Below are 25,895 nucleotides of genomic sequence, written 5' to 3' on the forward strand. Positions count from 1 at the left end.
CAACCAGTACATGGTGCATATATATATATATATATATAGGATTGGGTTCATTTCAGAAGTGATATTTATAGCGAGAAGCGCAAGAAGTGATCTCAACCATTAGATTATTAATCAATGGTTGAAATATTTTTGCATTTATTGTAATTAATAGAATTTGAAAACATTAAAATAAATATGAAAAGTTTAGTTTAGGTACAATAAAATAAATAATAATTTAATTTATCTCATCTATCCCTAAATAAAATCTCAAAGCATAAATGTCTAAAAGTTATGATTTGTAAGTTACAATTTATTTATTTCATTATATGTTAGTGTAAGATCTAATTTTGTTCTTTTTTTCATTAATAAACAACTTATAATTTTTAAGATCTAAGCAAGATAGTATCTTCATCATTGATTACTCTTTTGAAAAGAAATATAAAAATAATTTGAATATGTGTAAGACGGAAAAATATGTGTACGAATGAATTGAAAATATGTAGGAAAAAAATAAGATGTGTATGAGAAAATTAAAGACGAGTAGGAAAAATTTGAAGATGTGTAGGAAGAAATTAAATATGCGAAGGAAAAATGGAAGATGTGTATTACGAAAAAAAAAGTGTACGACGAATGTAGATGTGTAGGAAAAAAATATGTTGTTTATGAGAAAATTAAATGTGTAGGAAAAAAATTAGGATGTGTATGAGAAAATTAATGATATGTTGGAAGAAATTGAATATGCGTAGAAAACAATTGAAGATACTGTAGTTGTGTAAGAAAAAAAAATATGTTGTGCATGAGAAAATTAAGATGTGTATAAGAAAATTAATGATGTGTAGGAAGAAATTGAATATGCATAGGAAACAATTGAAGATGCGTAGGACAAAAATCATAGATATGAAAAAATTGAAATGTGTTAGAAAAAAAATTAAGACGTGTATGAAAAAATTAAAAATATGTAGGAAAAATTTGAAGAGGTGTAAGAAAAAATTATATTTCTGTATGATGAACTCAAGAGATAGGGTAAAAAATTTTAAAGATAAATTTATTGTGTTATGGATTTATTGATTTTTTAAATCTTTTAGTCATTGTGATTTGATTAATTTTATTAGTTATATATGTAACTCATGTGGTTTAATTATATATATATTAATTAGAGAGATAATACATTTATATTACTTTATTATCCTTTTCATATATTTTTAATGATGGAAGATTGAAAATGAGATGAGTGGCCCATATTAACTTCTCGCACTTCTCGATATAATTTGACTTCTCGCATGAATCACACACACACACACACACACACACACACACACACACACATATATATATATATATATATATATATATATATATATATATTTATATATAGTATTTCCTACGCCTACCCACATAGTATGTATATAGATATATATTTACACATATGTAATATTTCCCACGTACCATCAATAACTATGCCCCTCCTTCCGCCCACAATATATACAATCACAATATTTTCTTGGCATTAATGTCATAATCAAGTTAGTTTGTTTAGTTGCAGCAGAACTTGGCTCATAGGCCATACTCAACTTTAGTTTATCATTATTGTGGCCCCCCTTTTGCCCACAATAACCTCGTGGCCTCCACTACCCACGTTGTTCTCATGGCCTTCATAGACCACGTTATTCCCATTGACATTATAGACCACTTTATCCCCATGGCTTTCACAGACCATGTTATCCCCATGGCCATTACAGACCACGTTATCCCCATGGCCTTCACATACCACGTTATCCCCATGCCCATTAAAGACCATGTTATCCCCATTGCTATTATAGACCACGTTATTTCCCTAATTCGTCATGTTTAACATTACATAACGTGTTTGTATAAACATGTTGTCACGTGTAATTTCATTATTTTTTGGCATTCGTACTATCTCCCATTAATATATCAATCAATAATGCTATTCACCTTTCATCAGCACGTAGTCAACCATTATGTTTGTGGGGACTTTTCTTATATGAACATTTAAATGATTCATATCTTGAACCGTTTTCCGATAGATAAATGTATATAAATATTATCACCCCAAAAGCTCGTAAAAAGTTTGAAAACAAGGGGTCATGAAACTCACGGTTAATAGGTGCTCAGTTCGATGTCAGCTCGGGGTTCGTTTCCCTTGCTGTCACTTATTCCCTATAGTCAATATTATAATAATATTAATATTTTAATATTATTATAATCTTCATACTAAACTGGGCTGTATAGCTAGTCTGAGTGTAGTTGTTATGCCCAGAACCTGTCAATAGTCTTAGATTGTGACGTTGTTCATTGTCTATTGTTTAAAAACGAACTTGGCTTAGTTTCCCCGTTTCACCTGCTGTGCCAAGTTGATTGTTTACGCGTTTAGTGAACATATATGAGTATGTAAACTTGGGTAAATGTGTAGGTTGATAAATGATTAAATTTATAAAGATAAATCGTAGATTATATGTCTGGATTCGATATGGGGCTCATTTCCGTTTATTCAATCTGGTTTGGAGAAAAACATGCACAATCCATTCAAATTGTCCAGATTTCTCATAAGAAGTTCGGTTTTACTCAATTAACCCGAAAATATGCTTTTGATCACTCTTGATGTTCTGATATTCCAATAGGTTCGTTAATCGCAAACCCGTTGGTTTTTATCATAATTTAATTTATTTAATGTTCAAATTACCATAACTAATTATCTCTTTATTATTAAATTAAGAAAATTTATACACTTACCAAGTAAAATATGTATATTTTGATAAAAACCTTTCTAGAATTATTTGTGGATTTATTAATTTATAAGAATTCATTTTATAGGCTATATTTAACCCGTAAATCGTCCGTTTATACCAAAAGATTTTCGAAAAGTCAGATAAAATTCCTGAGTGATCCAAATAACTCCTAAAACACCTTGTAAAATTCCCAGAACTTAACCAGCTTGTCAAATTACCTTTTCGAGTCAAAAACGACTGTAAAAACTTGAATAAACGCGAATCCAGAAATCATAGCTAGATTTCTTCAACTGACCCCAAATTTCACAGGTGATCATATTATGCCATACCTAAGTTCTCCACAAACTTTCATAATTTTTCAAAAATTTAAGTATTTTTCCCAAATAAACATCCCTAAACGGTAATAAATCCGCTAAATATTCTCGGATGGTCGAAAAATTACCACATTTGGACAGGGACTCATTCATATGGTCCTTGATGTCGTTGAGGAGTTTTACAAGCTAAAAACAAGCGCGTCACACTCTAATCCTAAACAACCCCTAAACGAGTGTTTCGGCATTACTTTTGCGGTTTTCGTTCGTTTCCGCTCTTTTATTCAATTTTCCAAGTCCTTGTCCTTCTATGTAAGGTAACTACAGGTGCTATATCATATAACCAAGTATGTATCATCAATAAATCAACCTTGAAACTTAGGGTTTCGATTAGGGCTGTAAACCGAACTTTTGAATCGTAAAAATGTGATTTAAACCCCTTAATTCGTGTTTATGACCTAAAGACTTTTCAAACTAGATTCTTAACCATGCGCATGATAAAAACATGTTTTGGACAATTTTTAGGGTTTTTGCATCGTTAGGGATATTTTTGGTAATCAAGATCCATTATTTATAAAAACTATGATTAAATATGCATATAATGATCAAAATAAGTGAGTTCACCTTAGGTCTTTGAGTATGTGTGAAAGAGCAGAAGTTTCTTGTCCAGAAGATGCAAGAAAGTGATGGTAAAATATCTAGGAACTTATTTAAAAATGAAAAGGGTTTAAGGGGGAAAAGTCCTCTTTGGTGGGCCAGAAGTTAGGCCCCCCCTGGGCACCATTTTGGATCCATTTGCCTTGTTTTCCATGCTAGAACATGAATTCCCGAGTTCAAGTTTATTTCGGGTTCGATTTTTGGCAAGAAAAATATATCGGGTACGACAAATAGTGTGAAAAAAAGTGTTTTTCGGTCAATTCTTGTAAATTTAGAAAAACATACTATTTTTTGTAAAAATATAAGATATTTTCACAGATTGCTTAAAACATTCCAAATAAATGTTTTGTTAGTCTTTTTTGGCTTAACAGATGATACAATTCTTGATTTGTAACTATCGTTCGCGTTTAAAGTCATAGTGGGTAGTTAAACGAGCATGTTTTCATTTAACTGTTTGCTACTGTATTAAGGCCATAATATTAATATGCTGGCTTATGTTAAACGTATATCACTTATAGATGGCCCATCCGGGATGTCTGGATCATAACCAGACCCGTTCGGTTATAAGTTTGTTTGATACGCGATAAGCGGTTAATTGCTTATTCGATAATTACCTACCAAAGCATGCCCGTTTTTGTCACGGATGTCACAGTTACTTTACATGTAAAATATTAATTTTTACATGTAAAATCTTAAAGAACTGTTGTTTTACATGTAAAATGTTAATGAGATTTATTATTTTACGTGTAAAATGTTATGAAATTTTTTATTTGCCTCCGGCCCCCAGCTTAAAAAAAACCTAAATCCCTAAAGCTAAACTAAACCCAAAGGCTAACATGAGATTTTTTTGAAACGGGGGATGCTAGATAAACATTTTAGTTTTTTTTTTACTTTTTATATTATTTTGTTTTTTTTCAGTTTTATTAGTTTTTTAATTAATTTTTGAATTTTTTTAGGAGGTTTTTTTTTCCTTACAAAAATGATATGATGTTGGCGATTGACGGTGTACCATAAAGATGTGGGAAAATGGTCAAGGTTTGGGAACGATGCTCCCCAGTTCCCCACTTTTTTGAAGTTCCCTTTTGATTCTATCTCTCTCTCTCTTTATATATATATATATATATATATATATATATATATATATATATATATATTGGTGAACTTTAGCTAGATCTGGATTGGTAGGTGTTATTGGACCTTCATCGTTTGTTGTTCCTTCTTAACATGATGAGATCTACATGTTTATGAACAGAGACAGGTCTTAAATAGTTAATTATGCAGGGCCGAAAGTCATGAACTCAATTTTTTTTTCCTATTCTAGGTTTATGATCGGCAATGCGGTCTAGGTCGAGTCATAGGGTGGAATCCCTATGCTGGCATCGTAGCCATTGCTGTAAAAGAACTCTGCAAAAGGCACGTGGCTATCCCAACCACTGCCAAAGTCAATGATACAAGCACGAAGCATGTTCTCAAGGGTTTGGATAATCCTTTAAGATTGCCCATCTGTTTGAGGATGACATGTCATACTAATGTTAATTATCGTTCCAATGGCTACATGGAATCTTTTTCAAAACCTCGTAGTAGACCGTGTATCTCGGTCGGAAATGATTGACAACGGTACATCGTGTCGAGTTACCACTTCCTTGTTGAATGTATCGGCCAACCTTTTGATGTAAGAGTCTCACGTTTAGGCAGAAAATGGCCACTTTTTGTTAAACGGTTCACACTCACCCCGATGTTGTCATAACATTTAGTTGTACAAGGTAAATTAATTTTGAAATCCTTGGCTATGTATTCCCACTTCCATTTATATATCTAATTGCTAGAGTTTGCAACACGGTTTATGATGCTTAACTTTGATTTGTAAGCAAGTTAGGCACATTCTCACACATTGAGACAAACCAAACTACATACCTTGCCACCAATAATCCTTCTTCAAATCTTTATACATCTTTGTTGTCCCTAGATAAATGGAATAGCGCCACTTATGTCTTTCATCCAGAATTCGATTCCCAAGATCCCTATAATTGGGTAAACATAGCCATCCATAATTAGTTCTAACACTGTAAATGTTTACTACTAGCGTCTTATGTTGACAAACTATATGTTCTTTCTTTCTTTACATGCTCAACCTTTAACGCTTCCAGTTGAGCCTTTATGATATGATTCATGACATCCGGTGCCACTACTAGGTTTTAACACTTTACCTTCACGAGAGTTAAACATTCTTTTTGGCTTGATGCGTCAATGACTATATTAGACTTTCTCGGATAGTACATGATTTTGAAATCACGATCCCATATTAGTTCCATCCTACGTCTTTGTCTCATATTCAAATCTTTCAGTTCAAAGAAGTACTTAAAACTTGTATGCACATTGTAGATTGTATACTTAATCCCACAAAGGTAGTGCCTTCAAATATTTAATGTAAACACCACTCCAACCAACTCTAAATCATGTTTTGGATAATTCTAACTCAAGAACTTATGGTTGTCGTGATGCATAAGCAATCATTCTTCCTCATTCTAATCCTTGATATGAAGCATCCGAAAAAACCACCAAGTCTTCCTCACCATCGGCCAGAGCCAAGACTGAGGCTTGTGTCAGTCTTTTCTTTAATTCCTAAAACACGTTCTCTAGGGCCAAACCCCAATCGAACTTCGCTTCCTTACGAATTAACTTAGTCAATGGCAGAGCTATTTTTGAAAAGTTCTGAATGAATCTTCGGTACCCCGCCAAAGCCTAAGAAATTTCGAATCTCTGACAGTGCCCTTTGTGCTTTCCAATCTATAACTGCTTCAACATTGGCAGGATGCACCATGTTTTTGCCCGGGTTAATAACATGCCTAATAAACTAAATCTCGTAGCTAAAAGGAACACTTGGAGAACTTTGCATACACCCTTTCCTTCTTTAACGTTTCCAACTTTTCCTTCTTTAACGTTTCCTTATTTAATGTTAGTGTATGAGAACCGAGATCTTTTTGCTGTTATAAAATTTGAAGTTTAGAACTATACTGCATCTGTAAACTTAACTTTTGAGATATCATGGGATTCAGAATGTTTAAAATAATAACTAAAAAAATAGAATGAACTTGTTTTCGTTTTTAAAAATCACATGGCAGAAGCTCGTATTACCACATTGGATCAGTAGGACTCTTGGTCATAAAACACCACTTTTTATCTTAACTATAAGGAGGTACTTTGCAAATTTGTTTTGGGAAGGAGTGTAGCAACACATCATAACTTAAGTGGTGATTGGGATTGCTTATTTTAAGTAACTTACGACTTATTAACTTCTAAAAAAATTAAATGGTGCTTGGTATTGAGTGTTAATGTGAGGGGAACGGAAAAAGTTACAAGGAGGTAAAATAAGGAATCCCAAACACCCCCTTAAATGAAGTACCATGCGCTTTCTCATGTTTTCTCTTTACAACAATAATATCAAGAAGTTGGGTCTGGTGCAACCCATTGAGAATGGGCGACATTATTGGTGCACATTTAAACCCGTTTGAATCTGAAACTGTATCCAATCTGATCCAAAACCGATAGTGAAACCGGAGTGGATGAAACTGGTCCTAATTCGATCCTATCAAACAACTTGATATCTGCTTGAGAATATATTGGTTGAAACCAGTTAAAATTTATCCCTTTTTTACTGTGTAAATTGGTTTCAAATCCGATCCGATCCGACCGGCCGGTTTCGATTTCTTTTTGTTTTAACTCCATATGAACTGGTTTTAAAATCGATTCTGCTTGTCCCAAAATCCTGTTTTGTGCACCTCTATTCAGAATTCAATTTCTTACCTGTCAATATAGTTTAAAAAGGAAAAAAGAAAAAAAGAAAAAAGAAAAAGAAGCTGAGGGACGGATGCATGAATCCTTTTCATTCTTTTTTAAAGCAACAAAGAAGAAACACGTAGGAAAAAGAAGAAAAAAAAGACACTTTTGTCATTCTATCATGTGTCGCGGTGTCGGAGCCCTTTGGTCCTGACAACATCAATAAAAAGGGATTGCTAATTTACGGTACAATTGACACTTTTCATTAAACCAGTTATATATTATTTCATTTGCGAATCGTCAAATAATGCTTCATGCATGGGCAGATCTAGACAGATGTGTTCGGGTTCACCAAAAAGCAATCTATTTTCGGTTTTATATATACATATAATACTGTATTAACGAACGAACCCGCTATCATTTTAGATTACTAAATACTAAACTCAACTGAATTAGACAATTGGCCCAAATAATATATTAAAGGGAAGGCCATAATTTAAATAAAAAGTAGGACAATAAACCAATTGACATATAAAACCTAAATAAAAATTATATAACTTGTGAAATTTATTAACAATTAAAAACAAGAAAACTGTTACGTCCAATCATTTGCGTTTTTGGCGTTTTGAGTGTTGCCCTTCACCCTTTCCACGACTGTCTAGTGTTGACTCCAGCACCATCAGACTAAGCTAGCGACCAGCCCTTGACGACGGCGGCCTCCACTCTTTTCGATTTTCATCCCCACAACAACCCTCCTAAATCTTCAATTAAAATCCATCTTGATTTCGATTTTCCAATCCAACATGAGTAAAAACAATTAAGGTTAGTAATTTTTATTTGATTATTTATGTTTATCATTATGTTTAAGCTTTGATTAGAATCATATATTTATGTTTAGAGTTATGTGTTGAGTGTGTTGAGTTTGAGCATTTAGAGGTTTTTGGTGATTTATTTAAAAAGGAAGCCGAACTTGAACCCAAACCCTTACCTGACCCGAAAACTTTGACGTCGGATACTAATAAATAAATGCGTCGGAAAATAGCGAACCATAGGAAAGTATTCGTGGCTCCACCACCGACTAGACGCTAGAGATACTTGATCGCGGTGATCAAACTTCTCCTTGAATGTTGTGGCAACATAGGTACCAAGTTACATCCCTCCGAAAAATCCAAGGTATGATACTATACGATTTGTGATGAAATAAATTTTTTTTTCTCTTACATGGAATTTGGCCAATCCAAGGATGGTAAAGGAAATCTTAGTTGGCTAGAACGGATTTGTAACCGCATCCATTACCCTCCCAACATTCTAATCTGATCTCTGATATATACCTTGAGCGAGTGTTGTAATAATTGTTAGTCGTTAGTCGATTGATGGAGTAGGGTTACCGATTTGTCGTGATTAATCGACGCCTAGTCGGGACTTTTACAATGAAGGAAGATTGGGATCCTTGTGATCTTCAGTTCAATCATGAGGGCGCCCGAGTTTTACCACCATGCCTTTGTGCTGGTAGGTTTTTCCCGAAACTGGAGATAACTTGGAGGCGCTTAAGGCACTGTACGGCTGGGTTGGGCCATCTGGCGAGACCCTTTACCATTAGGTCATCTCATACAGAGTACCTAGACATTATATGTTTGTTGTTCGTTAAAAGAAAGAAGAAGAAAAAGTCTAAAGAAGTTAGAAAAAAACAAATCTAGTTACATTTTAACTTTAAAAAAAAGTAGCAGTTGGTGACGGAAGACCAAATCTTTGATAGATTGTAAGACAGTGACATTTACACGGATTTTCAATCGAATTTTCTATGCACACTAAGTGGTTTTTATAGAAAACCCCTTAAGAATAGAAGAACGATTGAGCGGGAAATTTAAGCTATAAATGAATCTACAAGTGACATGTATCTTTAAGTATTTTCTTTTATTAAAATAGATATATTGTTAAAATGATTTTTACCCATAACCTATGAAGATGAAAAATTAAGAAATTATGAAAAAAAATTATGCTAAAATTCAATATGGTCTTGACACCTAAACCTGATTGTTTTACTTAATAGGAGTAAGATTTTGACAAACTAAAATACAACAAAATGTAGTGTCGGAAACAGAATACAATTCAGGTAGAAAGAAATAAATGAGACCTATGATGATGATGATGATGATGATGATGATGATGAAAACAAAATAAATAAATAAAAAATTATCTAAAATATTCTTTATCTATTATAAATTTTAAAATTTCATCGAGTTGGGTGAAATTCAAATCTAAGTTTTAAGTATTGTAGGTTATTTTTATTAATGCGGTAGATTGATGACGTGGTAATTTTGTAATTAACTGAAACTTATTAATTGACTAGTTAGGTGTCCGCGCGATGCAGCGGAGCATGTATGCAAACATGACATCGAACTCGTAATCGGTGTTACTGTTTTAGTAAGCACATGACTTCACAACAATATGCGCGTAACCTGGCGATAGTATGCTCATAATGTGGCATTGGAAGCTTAACCGGTGTTAGTAAGCATGTCACATAACGACTTTACGAGCAATCAACTGTCGGTGCACACGCAACGCTACATTAAACGCATCTTGACCCGTAACGCGTTCCGCCTGGCACTGTTCTAACACGAAATCCGCTGTGACTTGACCCATTCCAACCTTAACCTTTTATGTATCGACCCATGCCACCCTTTCTTAGACCCATGACCCAAACGGGCGAACCCGCCTGACTCGTTTACCGGTCCTTAATGGTAATTACGTAATACATTAATTTTTTAAAGTGAAAAAAATATAGCAATGCCATTATCAATTTAAAGATAATAAAATACTCGTTTTTATTGTCTAATGTTTTTTTTTATAAAATATTAACGTGTGAAAAAGTTATAAATGTTTAAAAATATCATGGAGATAGCTGGTTTAAAATAAGGGGTATATATATAACTATTTTATAAATTAACACATTGTGATTAAAGTTAAATGATCAAACATGTAATCATTTTTTAATAAATTAAAATTTGCCATACATGATTTTGCTAAATGACAAAATTGTCAAAAGACAAAAGTGCCTCCAAAATGTATTAATCTTATGCATTATGGTTTGTAATTAAAACAACATGTTTGATAACTCTTATAAATTAAAAGATCTCTCACTCATGTTTTATATATAGTATATACGTAGATATAGATTTAAATTGGGAATGCTCGCGTTTGTTGACATGTTCGCTAAATCTAGTTACACAAGTTCTTATACCGTAAAATCTAAAATTTTTATTCTATTTTCCTCAAGAACATTTCAAAAACTAAATGATCATTTGTTTAGATTGATTCAATCGAACCTGGGTGCCAAAACTCATATATATGAGAGATGCACCTAACCGATTTTCATATGTGGACGCGTATCTAACTAGTTTACACTTTGCAAGTGTGTCTAACCATTTACACGGTGAGGATATGTGTCAACATTTGTAACAGGTTTTCGTTACGTATTACATGGTGCGTCTAGGTCATTTACATTGTACAGATGTGTCTCTACGAATAGATAAAGGAATAAACTAAAGCTAGGGCCGACTCTAAGCTCCCACTTGAATAGGGCCTTCAATTTAAACTAAAGTTAAAAAAAAAACCCTGCTAAATGATGAAATATTACCCTTTAAGTTATTTAAAAAGACAAAATTATTTGTGATTAGTAGTTTTGATATGTAACAATAAATTTTGAAAAAACCTCACATTCTCGTTTCACGTATCTAAAAGGGTGGGGCTGGCTCCGGTGGTTACAACTACCCTTTGCCCTCAAAACTTACATAAGTACTAGCATGGCTCCACATGTTTTCCTTATGTTTCTTAATTTTATATAATGTTTTAGTGTATATATGTGGGATGAATCCTTGAACTAGGCATACAAACAAAGAAACTAATAATGCCTAAGGAGCCATCCCACCCTCCTGATCTAAAATATTTGAAGCAAGAACTTACTCAAGAATGCAAGATCCTACTTTCCACTCTTCCCACTAAAAGTGGATGGGTTGTTTCAAAATTATACAATTACCAAGGCTTTTGGTACCATCCTAGCTATTTGCAAGGACTCCTTTCATGTCAAAAACACTTTCAGGCTCAAGACACCGATATTCTTCTTGCTACCACTCCCAAATCAGGCACAACATGGTTAAAGGCCCTCTTGTTCACTCTATTAAACCGAACCCGGTACCCACATGCCCAACATGACCACCCATTACTATCAAACAACCCACATATGCTAGTACCTTTCCTGGAGATTAAGCTATACCTTGATGATCAGAACCCGGATCTCTCATCGTTCGCATCTCCAAGACTCTTTTCCACTCATTTACCATATGTATCTTTACCAAAATCTGTCAAGGATTCAAAATGCAAGCTTGTTTATCTTTGTAGAAACCCTAAAGACACTTTCATTTCTCTTTGGGCTTTCTCAAACCAGTTGAGGCTACAAGAAATGGGGACCAATTCACTTGAAGATGTTTTTGAGAAATATTGTGAAGGAGTAAGCTTGTACGGACCTTTTTGGGATCACTTGTTAGGTTATTGGCAAGAAAGCTTAAAAAATCCAGACAAAGTCTATTTCCTAACATATGAGGAGATGAAAGAGGAACCAGATCTTCATTTGAGGAAGTTAACTGAGTTTTTAGGGTGCCCATTTTCGGTGGAGGAAAAGAAAGAAGGTATGGTTGAGGGTATTTTGGACATTTGTAGCTTCGATAATCTGCGTAACCTGAAGGTGAACAAGGAAGGGAAGCTTCCATCCGGCGAGAATAACAGTGCATTTTTTCGAAATGGAAAAGTTGGAGACTGGAAAAACTACTTGACCACGGAAATGGTAGAGCGCTTTGAGAAGATTTGTGAAGAAAAGTTACATGGTTCAGGTTTAAAGTTTTAGTTTCCCATTTATGTGTGCGTGTGTGTACGTGTTTTATTCTCGATTGTTTGTTGAAGTAATTGCATGTGTTTGACGCTAAAGTAGTGTCGAATAATTTGATGTGTACGAAGCTGTATTGTTGAAGTGGCAATGCTGCTGTAACTTTTTTTTTTATTATTATTTTGACGAATAATATCACAACTTTGTAAAGAAACAATTTTGTTAAAGAATGAAATTGTAACGGATCTAGTAAACTCAAGACAAAAGTAAAGTATAGTACCAATAATTATGTAATACTAAAAAACCATCATTTTCCAATGATAGTGAATATATAAAGTAATGTGGTTATGAGCCTCCCCACCTCCCCTACACAACCCCCCTCCCCCCCCCCCCCCCCGCCTTTTTTTACCCACCCCTCCCCCCTCTTAGACACCATTACAAATTGTTTTAAAATAAAATGAACATCAACTTTCCCAATGTACTTTTCATCTAAAGAAAACTAAATCCCTTAAAGTGTGTCCGGTGTTGCAATCCGTCCGATTTCATGCGTGTTTGACGCTAAAGTAGTGTCGAATAATTTGATGTGTACGAAGCTATATTGTTGAAGTGGCGATGCCGCTGTAACTTTTTTTTTTTTTATTATTTTGACGAATAATATCACAACTTTGTAAAGAAACAACTTTGTTAAAGAATGAAATTGTAACGGATCTAGTAAACTCAAGACAAAAGTAAAGTATAGTACCAATAATTATGTAACACTAAAAAACCATCATTTTCCAATGATAGTGAATATATAAAGTAATGTGGTTATGAGCCTCCCCACCTCCCCTACACAACCCCCCCCCCCCCCCCCCCCCCCGCCTTTTTTTACCCACCCCTCCCCCCTCTCAGACACCATTACAAATTGTTTTAAAATAAAATAAACATCAACTTTCCCAATGTACTTTTCATCTAAAGAAAACTAAATCCCTTAAAGTGTGTCCGGTGTTGCAATCCGTCCGATTTCTGCTTTCCATCATAATAAATTGATCTATAAGGGGACCGATTTATTCCAACCTAAGGTGAAAGTCGATGGATCAGAATTGTTGCTGCAGTAATAAATTTGGTAAGATATTGTGATAAATTTTCCATCTTCTCAAGTTTCCTGTTTCAACTATCTTCATAATCGGCCAATGCCATACCCGGTAACTGTTGGGAAAAGCGACACCTAGCCAAGAACGGTAAACAAAATGTGCAGAATTTATCTTCGTTTGGTTAAACTTTTTCCCGACCTGAATGAACCAATGCGGATGCAAACAAATAGGGTAATATAAAAGTAACAAGGGACACAAAATTTTAGCGTGGAAAACCTCTCAATGCGAGAGTAAAAACCACGAGACTACTAGAGCCGCTTCAAATCCACTATCACCAATAATAGCAATACAAAGTCTTCTCTAGGTAAAACTAGAGGCATACACAAATCATCATATACTTGGTACAAACAATCTTCAATTATATGGAATAAAACAAACGAGTAAGAGGTAACACCAACGAGAAAAATACCGGTCTCTTGAACTTCTCTTATCTCTTTAAACCACCAAAAATAATGGAGTACACAACCTTGTCTTCGTCTCTGTTGGTCTTTGGCAGCAACAAAGGAAATCACCAAAATTTTTTTTTTCTTTCGAATATATACTGACGGCTGAAGAGGAATGATCATCTCACAATTCCAAAAAAACATACGGCTGAAGAGGAATGATCATCTCACAATTCCAAAAAACATACTTATATATGTATATATGTCGGCTTGTATATGTGTTATCCAAGAAATAAAAAAAAACTTATAATCTTTCTTTTGTCTTCAGCCCACATCATAAAAAAAAAAAAAAAATCATGAGGCCCACTAAACTATCAACACCCCAGCGACCGAACAACATACCTTCAGTTTCTCTCTTGCCACAGCTTTGGTCAACATATTGGAACAATTATCATCGGTGTGAACTTTATCAAGTTCAAACAACTTGTCTTCAATACTGTTGGGACCAGAATTCTTGATCCTTGTAAATCAGTTATCTAGGGTAGCTGTTTCTAGGGCTGAGGATCCTCAGTGGATCAAGGATCCTAAACAGTCGACTTCAATTATATTCTAATTTATTTTTGCAGGTAAGACACGCGCTTACTGGAATTCCTATTTTTACGGATGGGATATTTTACCAGGTCTTGCCTTCTCGTCCACGCTCCTAAACGGTCAAGATGAAAGAGTAAACGAATGTGGCTGGAATAATAGGAGTTTAGTTAGTAGCCATTGTAATTTTGTGTATTTAATCTTTGAATCATAGCTGATCACAACACATCATATAGCATACTTAGAATCACACTTGAAAACACTTTGTACTCACGATCGGCTATAATTCCATCATTTGTAATCTTTTCAAGTTCAATATAATCGGTAGTGATAGTTTTCACTACCCGAGGTTTTTATGCCGGCGGGATACTAGTTACCAATGGCTTTTCCTTGTATAAATCTTGGTGTTCAACCTTTAAAATTATTATTTTGATCAATCTATTCGTATAAGCACCAATCCTCACACACAAATTTGTTTACTTGATCCTTAGACCGATTTTTAACCAAAACAATTTGGCGCCTACCGTGGGGCCTTGGTGCTTCAATCCCGAAAAATTCTTACCATTATCCAATTCCTATACTCAAAGTTACCACTCAATGGCCTCTCAAAGGAAAAGATGTTTCTACAACCGCTGCTTCAAGTGTCTCGGCTCAAATGGCTTTGCCACCACTACCTACCTCTGTGAAGCCGCAAAAGCCTATAACTGTTGCTCAGAAGAAAGAGACTGTTGTTTTCTCCGGACCAAAATCCACTGCTGTCTCCCAAACGGTAACTGCTAACAATGATGTTTCTGTTTTATGTTCACAGATGAAGAACTATATAGAGCAGCAGAACAAGACCAACCAGAGGATCCTCCGTGAGATCGAGGAAATCAAGAGAACTAAGAAGACTGCTGAAGACACAAGTCCCATCATGCCGAAAATGATTGACTTCAGCACTCCGGATTTCCCGGATCAAAAGTGTCCAGCATCCACTTATCCTTAGCAAGGATCCTCGGACCACTTCTAGAAGAGATATTTTGACCAGTACTCGCAAGGGTCATCTATCCTTCAACAAGGATCATTAGGTTAACCCTTAGGATCCTCCAATCACCATTCGCAAGGATCCTCGGCCTTCCAATTCGGACCCTAAGGATTCTGTCAAGGATCCTCCACCCACCAACTTCAAGGATCCTCCATCTTTCAACCAGGATCCCTGGGTTTCCAAACATAATCCATCATCCATCAGCATCCAGAATCCTACTATCCTTATGGGAAGGAACCTTTGAAGGAACCACGGTCCAGGCCACTGGAGGTTCATGAAGGTAACATCATACCCATGCAAACCGCTGCTCATGCTGGACCAACTCTTGATGCTGAAACAGTGTACCCCGGATGCAGCAATGGAGCGAGATCTTTTGATCACACAAGTGGTAACATTTTATGATAATTTATCTTTTGGCACTAATCAAGGTGGTATGCAGGATACTGGGATCAACCAAACCATAGCCCGTGAGCTACAAAAGCTCAAGGATATGATATCAAGTGTACCAGGAGTCATCAAACCTATTCCTGAATTGCCAGCAAGAAGCCATAACATATCCAGGTTCACTCCACCAATTTGTGATGCTGAGATATCAAAGCGCTTCACTGCCCCTAGTATGAAGTTATATGATGGATCCACGGATCCTGAGGAACATGTAGCCCTATACCACGAAAGAATGAAAATTAACCCAATCCCAGAAAGATTGAAAGAAACTTGCCTGTGTAAGGGCTTTGGTTCAACCCTCACAGGATCCGCCCTTAAATGGCTGCTAAGTCTTCATCCTTATTGTATTACTTCCTTTTCTCATTTGATCAGTTAAATCCCGAGAAATATACATACTTTACAACCTTAAATCTTTAAACCGTAAATTAACGGGCGTTACACATTCCTTAAAGAAAAGAAGATGTTGAATGTATTTCAACAGTCCATCAAAGCTGAGATCTTTCAAATTTTTCAACATAATGGTTCTTGCTACTCAAGTTGGCAAGCATTGTTGAATAAAGATCATGGAATCCTGACATGAGAAAGAGCAAAATTGCTTTGCTGAAGAAAGAATTTGACATATTCACTCAAGTTAAGGGTGAATCATTTGCTCAATTGATTAAAAGATACTGCTATTTAGTGAATGAGATGAAGAGGCTAAAGATTGATAAGCCTGAGTATGAATACATTGATAAACTTGCTGATGCTTTGCCTGAAGAGTGCGGTACTTTCATAATGATTCAACAATCTAATCCCATTGCTTATGCTCGTTTGAACCTCGCAAATTTTATTGAGAAACTTGAAGCTCATGATCTGGAGCTTAGAAAGAAACAAAAGATGAAATCCACAACCATATCACAAGATGTGGATTTGTATTACAAAGGCTCTAATTCAAGTATTGTTACTCAAAATCCCAAGATTCCTACTGCATTTTGTGCTGAGTCAATCAGTCAAGCGTGTGTTACCAATGTCAATGCTACTCCTCAGTACAGTAGTTGATATTCAGGAACAATTTCTAGTGCTCAAGCTTCTAGTTCAAAGGAAACTGATGTTATCCAATGCAATATTGTAGTGAATCTGAAGAATACTGGAAACATGACCACTGACACTCTCAATGAACACATGGTTTTTCTAGGTTCTGTTCTAGAGTCATATGAGTGTTTGGTGGCGGGCCACATTGGAAATTATAATATGCCTAAAGAAGATTATGATCAGATTGACCCAAAGGAAATGGAGATGATTGATATAAGATGGTGTATGGTTAGTGTGATAAGAAGGGCACAAAGATTCAAGGAGATAACTGGTCGGAATGTGCTTGATGGTACAACTTCTAAATTAGGCTTTCACAAGTCTAAAGTTAGATGTTTTCGTTGCAAAGAGAAAGGACATTTCAAGAGGGAATGTACTAGCAAAATTGTTGATGATAATACTGCTAATCCTTTTGGACAAGATTACTATAAACAAGCTATATATCATCACCAAGAGGGAGAATCATCGAAGGTGAAGAAACTTCTGAAGCATCAACCTCGTAGCAAAAGGCAGCTACAACCCAAGTTGATGAAGGTTTTAATTGGAGTTCGGTATTCCAAGCTAATGTGGATCAAGTGGTTGACGAAGACAAACAGAAGGTTAATGATGAGAATATGGCTAAGATAAATAAAGAGAAGGATGAAGTTGAGACTCAAGAGTCTAATGATGTACTTGAGAACAAGAATGTGGATGAAGAAAATAACAATGAGAAAGAAGCTGTTTGTGATACTTCTGATGATGAATTTCCTCGAACCTATGATAAAATTCATGAAGTTCCTCTTGATTATCCTATCTCATTATTTCCTCCTAATATTGTTGAAAGTTTTGCAGGTTGATTTTATGAGGAGGATGTTCCATAAGGAAAAATTGATTTTGGTGTGGAAGAAAATGATGAAATTTCAGACATCATCAAATCAGAAGATGAGGAGGAGATCGTTTCTGTTGATGAAAAGATGGTTGAGAATAAGGTTGTTGAAGGAGTGGTAGAAGAAATCATTGATGATGACTTAGAAACAGCAAGTGAAGAAGTAATTGATCAAGCGTTCATGGCCAATGAGGTAATTCTAAACTCAAATCTATGTGAAAAATGCGAATTACCTTGCTTTGAATGTGATTTCAAAAATCTAGAAATCAAAGAATTAAAGAAACACTATGATAAATCTTTGTTTGATTTAAATGTTGTTAATGAGGCCTATATGAAGCTTCAATCGTGTGAAAAAGGTCTTTGGGAAAATATTTTACAAAACCAAAAGATATTTCAATACTTAAACACACGGTTGAAGACAAACAAATTGCCGTTAACAGACACATTGATGAAAACGCAGCACTCAAACTTGAGCTTCAAACACTCAAGATTGAGACTGAACGAGTTAACCTGAAACTGGTAAGCTATGCTGCGTCGTCATATGTACTTGATCACATTATCCCCAAAACATCATCAAAGTGTGAGGATAATGAGACCGAGAAATTAAGAGAAAATTATCATGCTATGCCTCCACCTTTGTGGAATGACTATGTTCCAAAGAAACCAAAAGGTTTGAAAAAGACACTCAATGTGGAAATCAATACGCCACAGCATGATAGTTCTAAATTTGTTGAACATGAGAGTTCTGGTTGTGATTTTGCAACTGGAATAAAAATGGCAGAAGATATGTTGAATGAGGAAGGTGTTAAACCTCATGGGTTGGGTAATTATAAGAGTGATTTGAATAAACAAAATAAAGTAGATGAAAATTAGTCAAGTTTTGCAAAAACAAGTTTCTACAACAAGCAATCTTCACGTGTTAATCAATTTCAAGAGAAAAAGATAAAGTTTGTAATTGGCAAAACTTCAGAGTCTGAAAAGGAAATTGAATTCAGAAACCAGTCAAATGATGAATTTTATGGTTTAAAGCTGAACGTGATCTTGTTGAATCAACATCTCAGACCAATAAGTTTACTGGTAGGAGACGTTGTTTTGGGTGCAATGAGGTTGGACATGTGTTTTACGCTTGTCCTAATAAATACAACCAAGATCACATGTCTAATCAAAAATCTCAAAAGATTGTGAACAAAAGACCTTGTTAGGTTATTTGTATGATAAGAAACCAGGCTGTGTCATTGAAAATATGAAAATTTTAAAAAGAAATGAGTCAGTGAATGCTAAGAGGATTGTTCAAAATGATGTGTTAAAATCAACAATTTCAAAAACAGTTCAAACATCATTTTATAAAAAGAAACAATCTGTTGGTCAAAATTGGGTACCAAAATCTGTTGTTAAAGTACCTGAGTGTGATGAGAAAGTGATGTGTGACTAATAACCCTATAAATATAACCCTCACAACTAAGCATTAATATTAAAACGAAAATCCTAAAACCACACACAACCGGCAAGTGTACCGATCGCAAGTAGTATAGACTTAGGAAGTCCGAGTATAGAACACGTGGACACGTTAGAACGCTAAAGATCACTAACCCTAGACAAGACCTACCTTAGAATAATATTAATTGATTTTTGATTTTTACTTACTTAACTAAACTAACTAGACTGACTAACACAACTTACCAAAAATAGAAAACTTAACGGGGAACTAACTGTGTTAACTTAGGATGGAGAAAAACGTCTACCTAGGTCTGAATCAAATTGTAGGCCTAACAAGCTAATGGATTGAATGATATATAGACACCGGTTCCTAAAGATGACACGACTAAGGATCGCTCGGGCTCACTGGATTACCTCTCGGTCTCACCAACAAGCCTAACTACTCAAAATCGGCTAAAACGACCAAACCGGGAAACAATTGCTAACGTGTTCTAATGCTAGATCACCTCTCGGTCTCACCAACACTCGACCCTAATGGCAATGAATACTACACAACCAAGGATAGAGGAACAATTCAACTTAAACCAAAATAGATCAACTAGTCGCTCAAACACCTAAACCCGACAAGAAACGAACTCGCTCTCGCGCAATCCTTATTCTATCATGTAAAGGCAATGAGACAACCCTAACTTCCTATCACCTCTCGGTCTCAAGGAAGGTGTTTAACCGCTGTACTTAATCCAATTAATCATGCAACAAAACCCTACGGTTGTTCCTACCGCAAACAAACCCTAAACACAAAGTCTAGAATCAAACAATGCACCGATCAATCAATACAAAACTAATCAATCAACACACGGGGTTTATGCAATAAATCACCAAAATTTCCAGCCCTTAAACACAACCTATTTCATGTCTAATCAAACTTTACAATAGCAATTCAAGTCTATTAATCAAACAATCCATAAAACCTATCAAACACTAATAATAATCATCATTCCTAGGTAAAACTAACAAGATTAGCCAATGATCATATTTGGACAGCCATGAACATTAAATAAAAGCATCAATAAACTCATCTTAAACATCAATTCAAACATTCAATAACCAAAACTAATCAATAACAAGTCAATCTCTCAAGTAATTGCAAAACTACTAATCAATTGAACAAATAAATCAAAGTATATGAACAATGAAAAAGATGTAAGGATATGAATGAATTCCGGGCTGTTCTTGGCTGCCACAACTGATGAAAAACCTTCCCGAGACTTGGTTCTTGTGTCCTCTACCTTCCCTAGCCGCCACAAGTCCAAACCCAAGCTCCACAAAACTTTTTTCTTTCTTTTCTTCCTTGCTGAAGTCCGATCGCAGCAGTAGCTGTGTGCTTAGGGTTTTTTTTTTAATTTTTTATGTTATAATATAATATAATCTTGGGCCTCCATGATGCATACGGGTCGGGCCTTGAGCTTTGTCTTGAACTTGTATGCGTAAAAATGCTCGTAGAATGCTCGAAAAGCTTGGTTTTTCTTCTTTCTTTTACCCAAAACCTACAAGATTAATAAATGTACGTAAAACCTATCTAAAACGAGTTAAAACATATAAAATATAATATAAAACGTAGATAAAACGTGCGGAAAATACGTGTGTTTTACAACACATCAAATATCCCCACACTAAAGACTTTTTCGTCCCTGAAAAAGATTACTACACAGGATCATTTCCGAGTTCAACCGACAAATCTTGGTTTTATTTATTTATTATTATTATTAATATATATTTTTTTCTTTTTTTTTTTAAAGTTTTAGAACAAGTGACCCGTTACCCAAATATTTCTTCCAACTTTCACCTAATAAGCTAGATCAGGTTGATTGCCGGTATTGCTGTCCACTTTAAACCCATGCCCCTAATACTTACCGAGGCAAATAAGGCGTGACAATTCTATTAATTTATATGACTAAGTGGAACCCACACCTAAAAGCCCTGATGCCACTTCACCAATTCCATTATGGTTTTACCGGGCCGAGCCACCCCAACTTGACTTAAACCTTTTGCCACATGATTAAAACATTTTGATTCATATACAACCTAAAACTCTAGCTTGGTCAAGATCGACCGACAGTAGTTTCCTTCATGGTGGTTTTGATTTAAAATATTTTTTTTTCTCTGCCATTTAGCTTTTTGCAAATTTTTTTTTTTACCATGTTGGACGAAACTACAGAAATGCATCAAGGCTCAGATCTGCGCCACCGCGCAACAGAGGGCCGAGCAAAACTGTCTTCTGCTAGCATCAACGTTCAGGTCTGCGCCACCGCGCAACAAAGTACGGAGCTTCACAGGAATATACACATATACAAAAGATTATACAAATAGTATACAGACGATCATGTGACTCGAGGCTTGAGTATGACCCGGCTTTTCATTCCAGTCCTGTCACGAGCTTAGTTAAACAAACAAAACCCCTAAGATGTTTCCCACTAAAGTCAGGCCATTTAAAAGGTTCAATTAGGTCAGCAACCAAACCGCCCTTTCATTCTCAAAGGCTGAGCCTACCGACACACGATTACTGAGTCTAAACCGTTCGGTTACCATATATTACGTGCGGGTTTAATGGGCACTGTTCTTATTTATTATATATATATATATTTTTGTTTTTTGAAAACACCAAGAAGTTATAAAATAACCAATACTCGGTAATAATATCATCTCCTGTTTAACGTAGAGAAAACAAATTTCAAGGGACTATTTATTATTTTTTTTAAATTTTTCAAATTTTTATTTTTATTTTTATTATTATTTTTTTTTATTCCTACAACTAAGTAAAATAAACCAAATAAACCCCATCCCCACACTTAGAACGAAATCGTCCTCAATGAGTATAAGGAAAAGAGTTAAAAATAAAACAGAAAATAAAAATAAAGTATACAAGACTAAAACAAAGAACGGGTTACTCCCCTGGTTTGTGTGCAGAATCTTCAACAGCTGAGTAGTGTCCAAACGACCGTATAGCATTTCATTCGCGGCCGCAACCTCGGGAGAACCTGTTCCACAACGCCATCGTAGCTACCATGCGCATAATATAACCTGCAAAACTCAAAATCGCTCGCATGTAGCGGCGTACAATACGAAAAACAAAAACATAAAGAAATAAACAAAGAAAATAGATAGCATCACACAAATATATAAATACAAACTCTACAACTCGGGCAGTCTCCCGAGTGTGCATCCATCGCGTTTAAGTCTCGGAGAGCGCGTCAAGGTAGAATACCTCGACCGTCTGATCAGTCACCGGCTCTCCTATGTAGTGCTTCAGTCTATGACCGTTCACCTTAAACTTCCCGCCTTTATCCTCTATCTCAACAGTGCCGTACAGGAAGACCTCAGTGACCGTGAACGGTCCCGACCATCGGGATCTCAACTTTCCCGGGAATAACCTCAACCGGGAGTTATACAATAAAACCAAATCCCCACACTTGAACTGCTTGCTACCCTTCAACTTCCTCTCGTGCAGTTCCTTCGTCCGCTCCTTATACCTAAATGATTGCGCGTAAGCGTGATCTCTCAGCTCCTCTAACTCGTGCAACTGGTGGAAACGAGTGCTCTCTACGGCAGACATATCGAAATTGACCCTCTGTAGGGCCCAAGAAGCACGGTGCTCTAACTCGACAGGCAGGTGGCAGACCTTCCCATAAATCATCCGAAACGGTGTGGAACCGGTCAGAGTTTTGTAGGCAGTACGGAAGGCCCACAACGCATCATCTAACTTGTCGGACCAATCCCGACGATTCGAACCAACCGTTTTCTCAAGAATACGTTTGATCCCCCGGTTACTCACTTCTACCTGCCCACTAGTCTGTGGGTGGTAGGTGGTTGCAATCCGATGGGTGACCCCATAGTGACGCAACGCCTTCTCCATCTGCGCATTGCAGAAGTGAGTTCCTCTATCATTGATCAACGCCTTCGGGACACCAAAATGAGCAAAAAGGCTTTTGAGAAAACGGAGTACAACTCGGGCATCATTAGTAGGTAAGGCCTTGGCCTCAACCCACTTCGAGACAAAATCAACCGCCACGAGTATATACTTGTTCCCACGCGAAGATGGAAACGGTCCCATGAAATCTACAAGATTAATAAATGTATGTAAAACCTATCTAAAACGAGTTAAAACATATAAAATATAATATAAAACGTAGATAAAACGTGCGGAAAATATGTGTGTTTTACAACACATCAGAAAGTGAATTCTACATTTGAGTCACCAACATTAAGTGAAAAATCATTATCATGTGATTCAGAAGTTGAGGATGATAGGTTGTTGTTTAAACATTTTAAACAACCCAAAACCAAGAAGGGTTGGGTTTCCTTGTTTCACTTATCCGTTAACTGTATGTGCAGGGGCTTCCAAGATCTCACGATTCTCGTTGGATATGGATAGTGGAGCCTCTAGACACATGACGGGTACTCTATACTTGCTAAATGATGTTAAATCAATAAGAGGAGGGTATGTTGGATTTGATGGTAATTAAGTTGGACAGATTGTGGGTGAAGGAACTTTAACAAATAGAAAGGTTACATTCGAGAATGTCAACTACATTTCTGAGTTGGAGAATAATCTACTAAGTTTATCACAGATTTGTGATAAGCAATTCTCTACACATTTTACTGATCGAGAATGTTTGATTTTGAAACCGGGGTTCAAAATACCTGAGGAATGGATCATTATGCCTGCTTCTCGTGTGAATGATCTTTATGTCATGAACATGAGTACAACATCTACTTCATCAGGGACTGCTTAGTGTTTCATCTCAAAAGCATTTGAACGGGAATCTGTATTATGGCATCAGAGGATGGGACATATAAGCTTGAGAAAAATGAATAATCTGGTTCACATGAATCTGGTAGAAGGAGTTAACTTGAGAAACTTCCAACTGACTGAAGAGTGCTTGGATTGTAAGAAGGGAAAGCAAGCGAAGAAATCTCATCAAAAGAAACTTGTCAACTCCATCAACTTACCTTTTGAACGTCTTCACATGGATCTATTTGGTCCAATAAATGTCAAAAGTGTCATAGGCGAATTGTATTGTCTTGTGGTCACTGACGACTACTCAAGATTTTCATGGGTGATGTTTTTGGAATCTAAAGATGAGACATATGATTCCCTTATGGTTTTGTTCAAGAAACTAGAGACATTGTACAATCTTCCAATCCATCGTATCGGAAGTGATAATGGGAAGGTATTTAAGAACAACAAAATGCTAGAATACTGTAATTACCTGGGAATTCATCATGAATTCAGTGCACCGTACACTCCGAAACAAAATGGGGTAGCTGAACGAAAGAATCGGACTTTGATTGAAACAAATCGTACTATGCTTTCAGATTCAAAATTACATGTTAATTTTTGGGCAGAAGCAGTAGCTGCAGCTTGTTATACACTTAACCGGGTGCTTAAAGTCAAGAAATTTGACAAGACGTGTTTCGAGCTTCTGAATCGTCTGAAACCCAATTTGAAATGGCTTGAACCGTTTGGGTCAGTATGTACTGTTCTTGAACCAACTGGGAAATTTGGTCCTAAATCCATTGAAGGATTCTTTGTTGGGTATGCTAGTCCACTCAGACGTGTTTACATTCCTAGCCTCCACAAGATTGTACAAGTTCAAAACGTTGACTGTCAACGATACTCTCCTACTGTATAAAGACCAGAAGATTCAAGGTTATTCAATTATGAGAGTCTATGGGAAAGTTTTCAACTCCCGGAGGTAGATTCATCCGAAGAAACTTTGATGATGATCTACAATCAACAATTGTCAGAAAATCAAGAACTTGTGTCTGAAGAACCGGTGTTTATTTCTCAAAATGTACCTGAAAATGTTCAGTCCGAGGATGTTTCAGAAACTCTTCCAGTTTTTGATGACAATAATGACACAGATGAGGATATAATTGAAGCAATCTCTCCATCCATTTCTCATACTGAAGAAAATGTTACAAATCTTCAATCCGAAGTGTTAGTACCTTTAGAAGTGGTCCCGAGAACTGTTTCTTATCATCCCGAGGAGAATATTATAGGAGATCTGAATGCTGGAGTACAAACAAGACAACAACTTGATCAGAATCTTCAGTGTTTCAATACTCATATTTTCCGTAACAAATTCGATTCTCATTAAATGGTTTTATTTCTCAGGTAGAACCAAAGACGTACAAAGAGGCCCTAACAGAAGAAAGTTGGGTGAATGCAATGCAAGAAAACTTATGCAGTTTGAGAAGCTCGGAGTCTGGAAATTGGTAGATTTGCCTGAAGATAAAACGTAGATAAACACCAAGTGGGTGTTTAAGTGCAAAAGGGATGAACATGGAATTATTGTAAGAAACAGGGCAATATTAGTTGTTTTGGGATTCAATCAAAGAGAAGGTATCGATTATAATGACGTTTATGCACCAGTTGCAAGGCTAGAGGCTATTCGGATCTTTCTAGCATTTGCTTCTTGGAAAGGCTTTAGGTTTATCAGTTAGATGTTAAGTCTGCATTTCTTAACGAAAAAATCAGTGAAGAAGTCTATATGGGACAGCACCGGGGTTTGTCGATCCTATTCACAAAGACAAAGT

General features: G+C 35.9%; 1 protein-coding gene across 1 annotated transcript; it reads left to right on the top strand.

Moving 5' to 3' along the window:
* Positions 1–11,381: 11,381 nt before the first annotated feature.
* Positions 11,382–12,410, top strand: LOC143548649 (cytosolic sulfotransferase 5-like). Its single transcript, XM_077039758.1, has one exon. It carries the CDS (start codon positions 11,382–11,384, stop codon positions 12,372–12,374), a length of 993 nt encoding a protein of 330 aa, XP_076895873.1. The 3' UTR covers positions 12,375–12,410.
* Positions 12,411–25,895: the final 13,485 nt, after the last annotated feature.

This window comes from Bidens hawaiensis, unplaced genomic scaffold (genome assembly GCF_021521415.1).
Source record: "Bidens hawaiensis isolate Kalapana, Puna unplaced genomic scaffold, B.hawaiensis_p1.1 tig00000935_1, whole genome shotgun sequence".
NCBI classification, from domain to species: Eukaryota; Viridiplantae; Streptophyta; class Magnoliopsida; order Asterales; family Asteraceae; genus Bidens; species Bidens hawaiensis.

Bases quoted from the DNA above. Each gene is read 5' to 3' on its own strand.
- LOC143548649 (XM_077039758.1), top strand. From the start codon at position 11,382: ATGCCTAAGGAGCCATCCCACCCTCCTGATCTAAAATATTTGAAGCAA.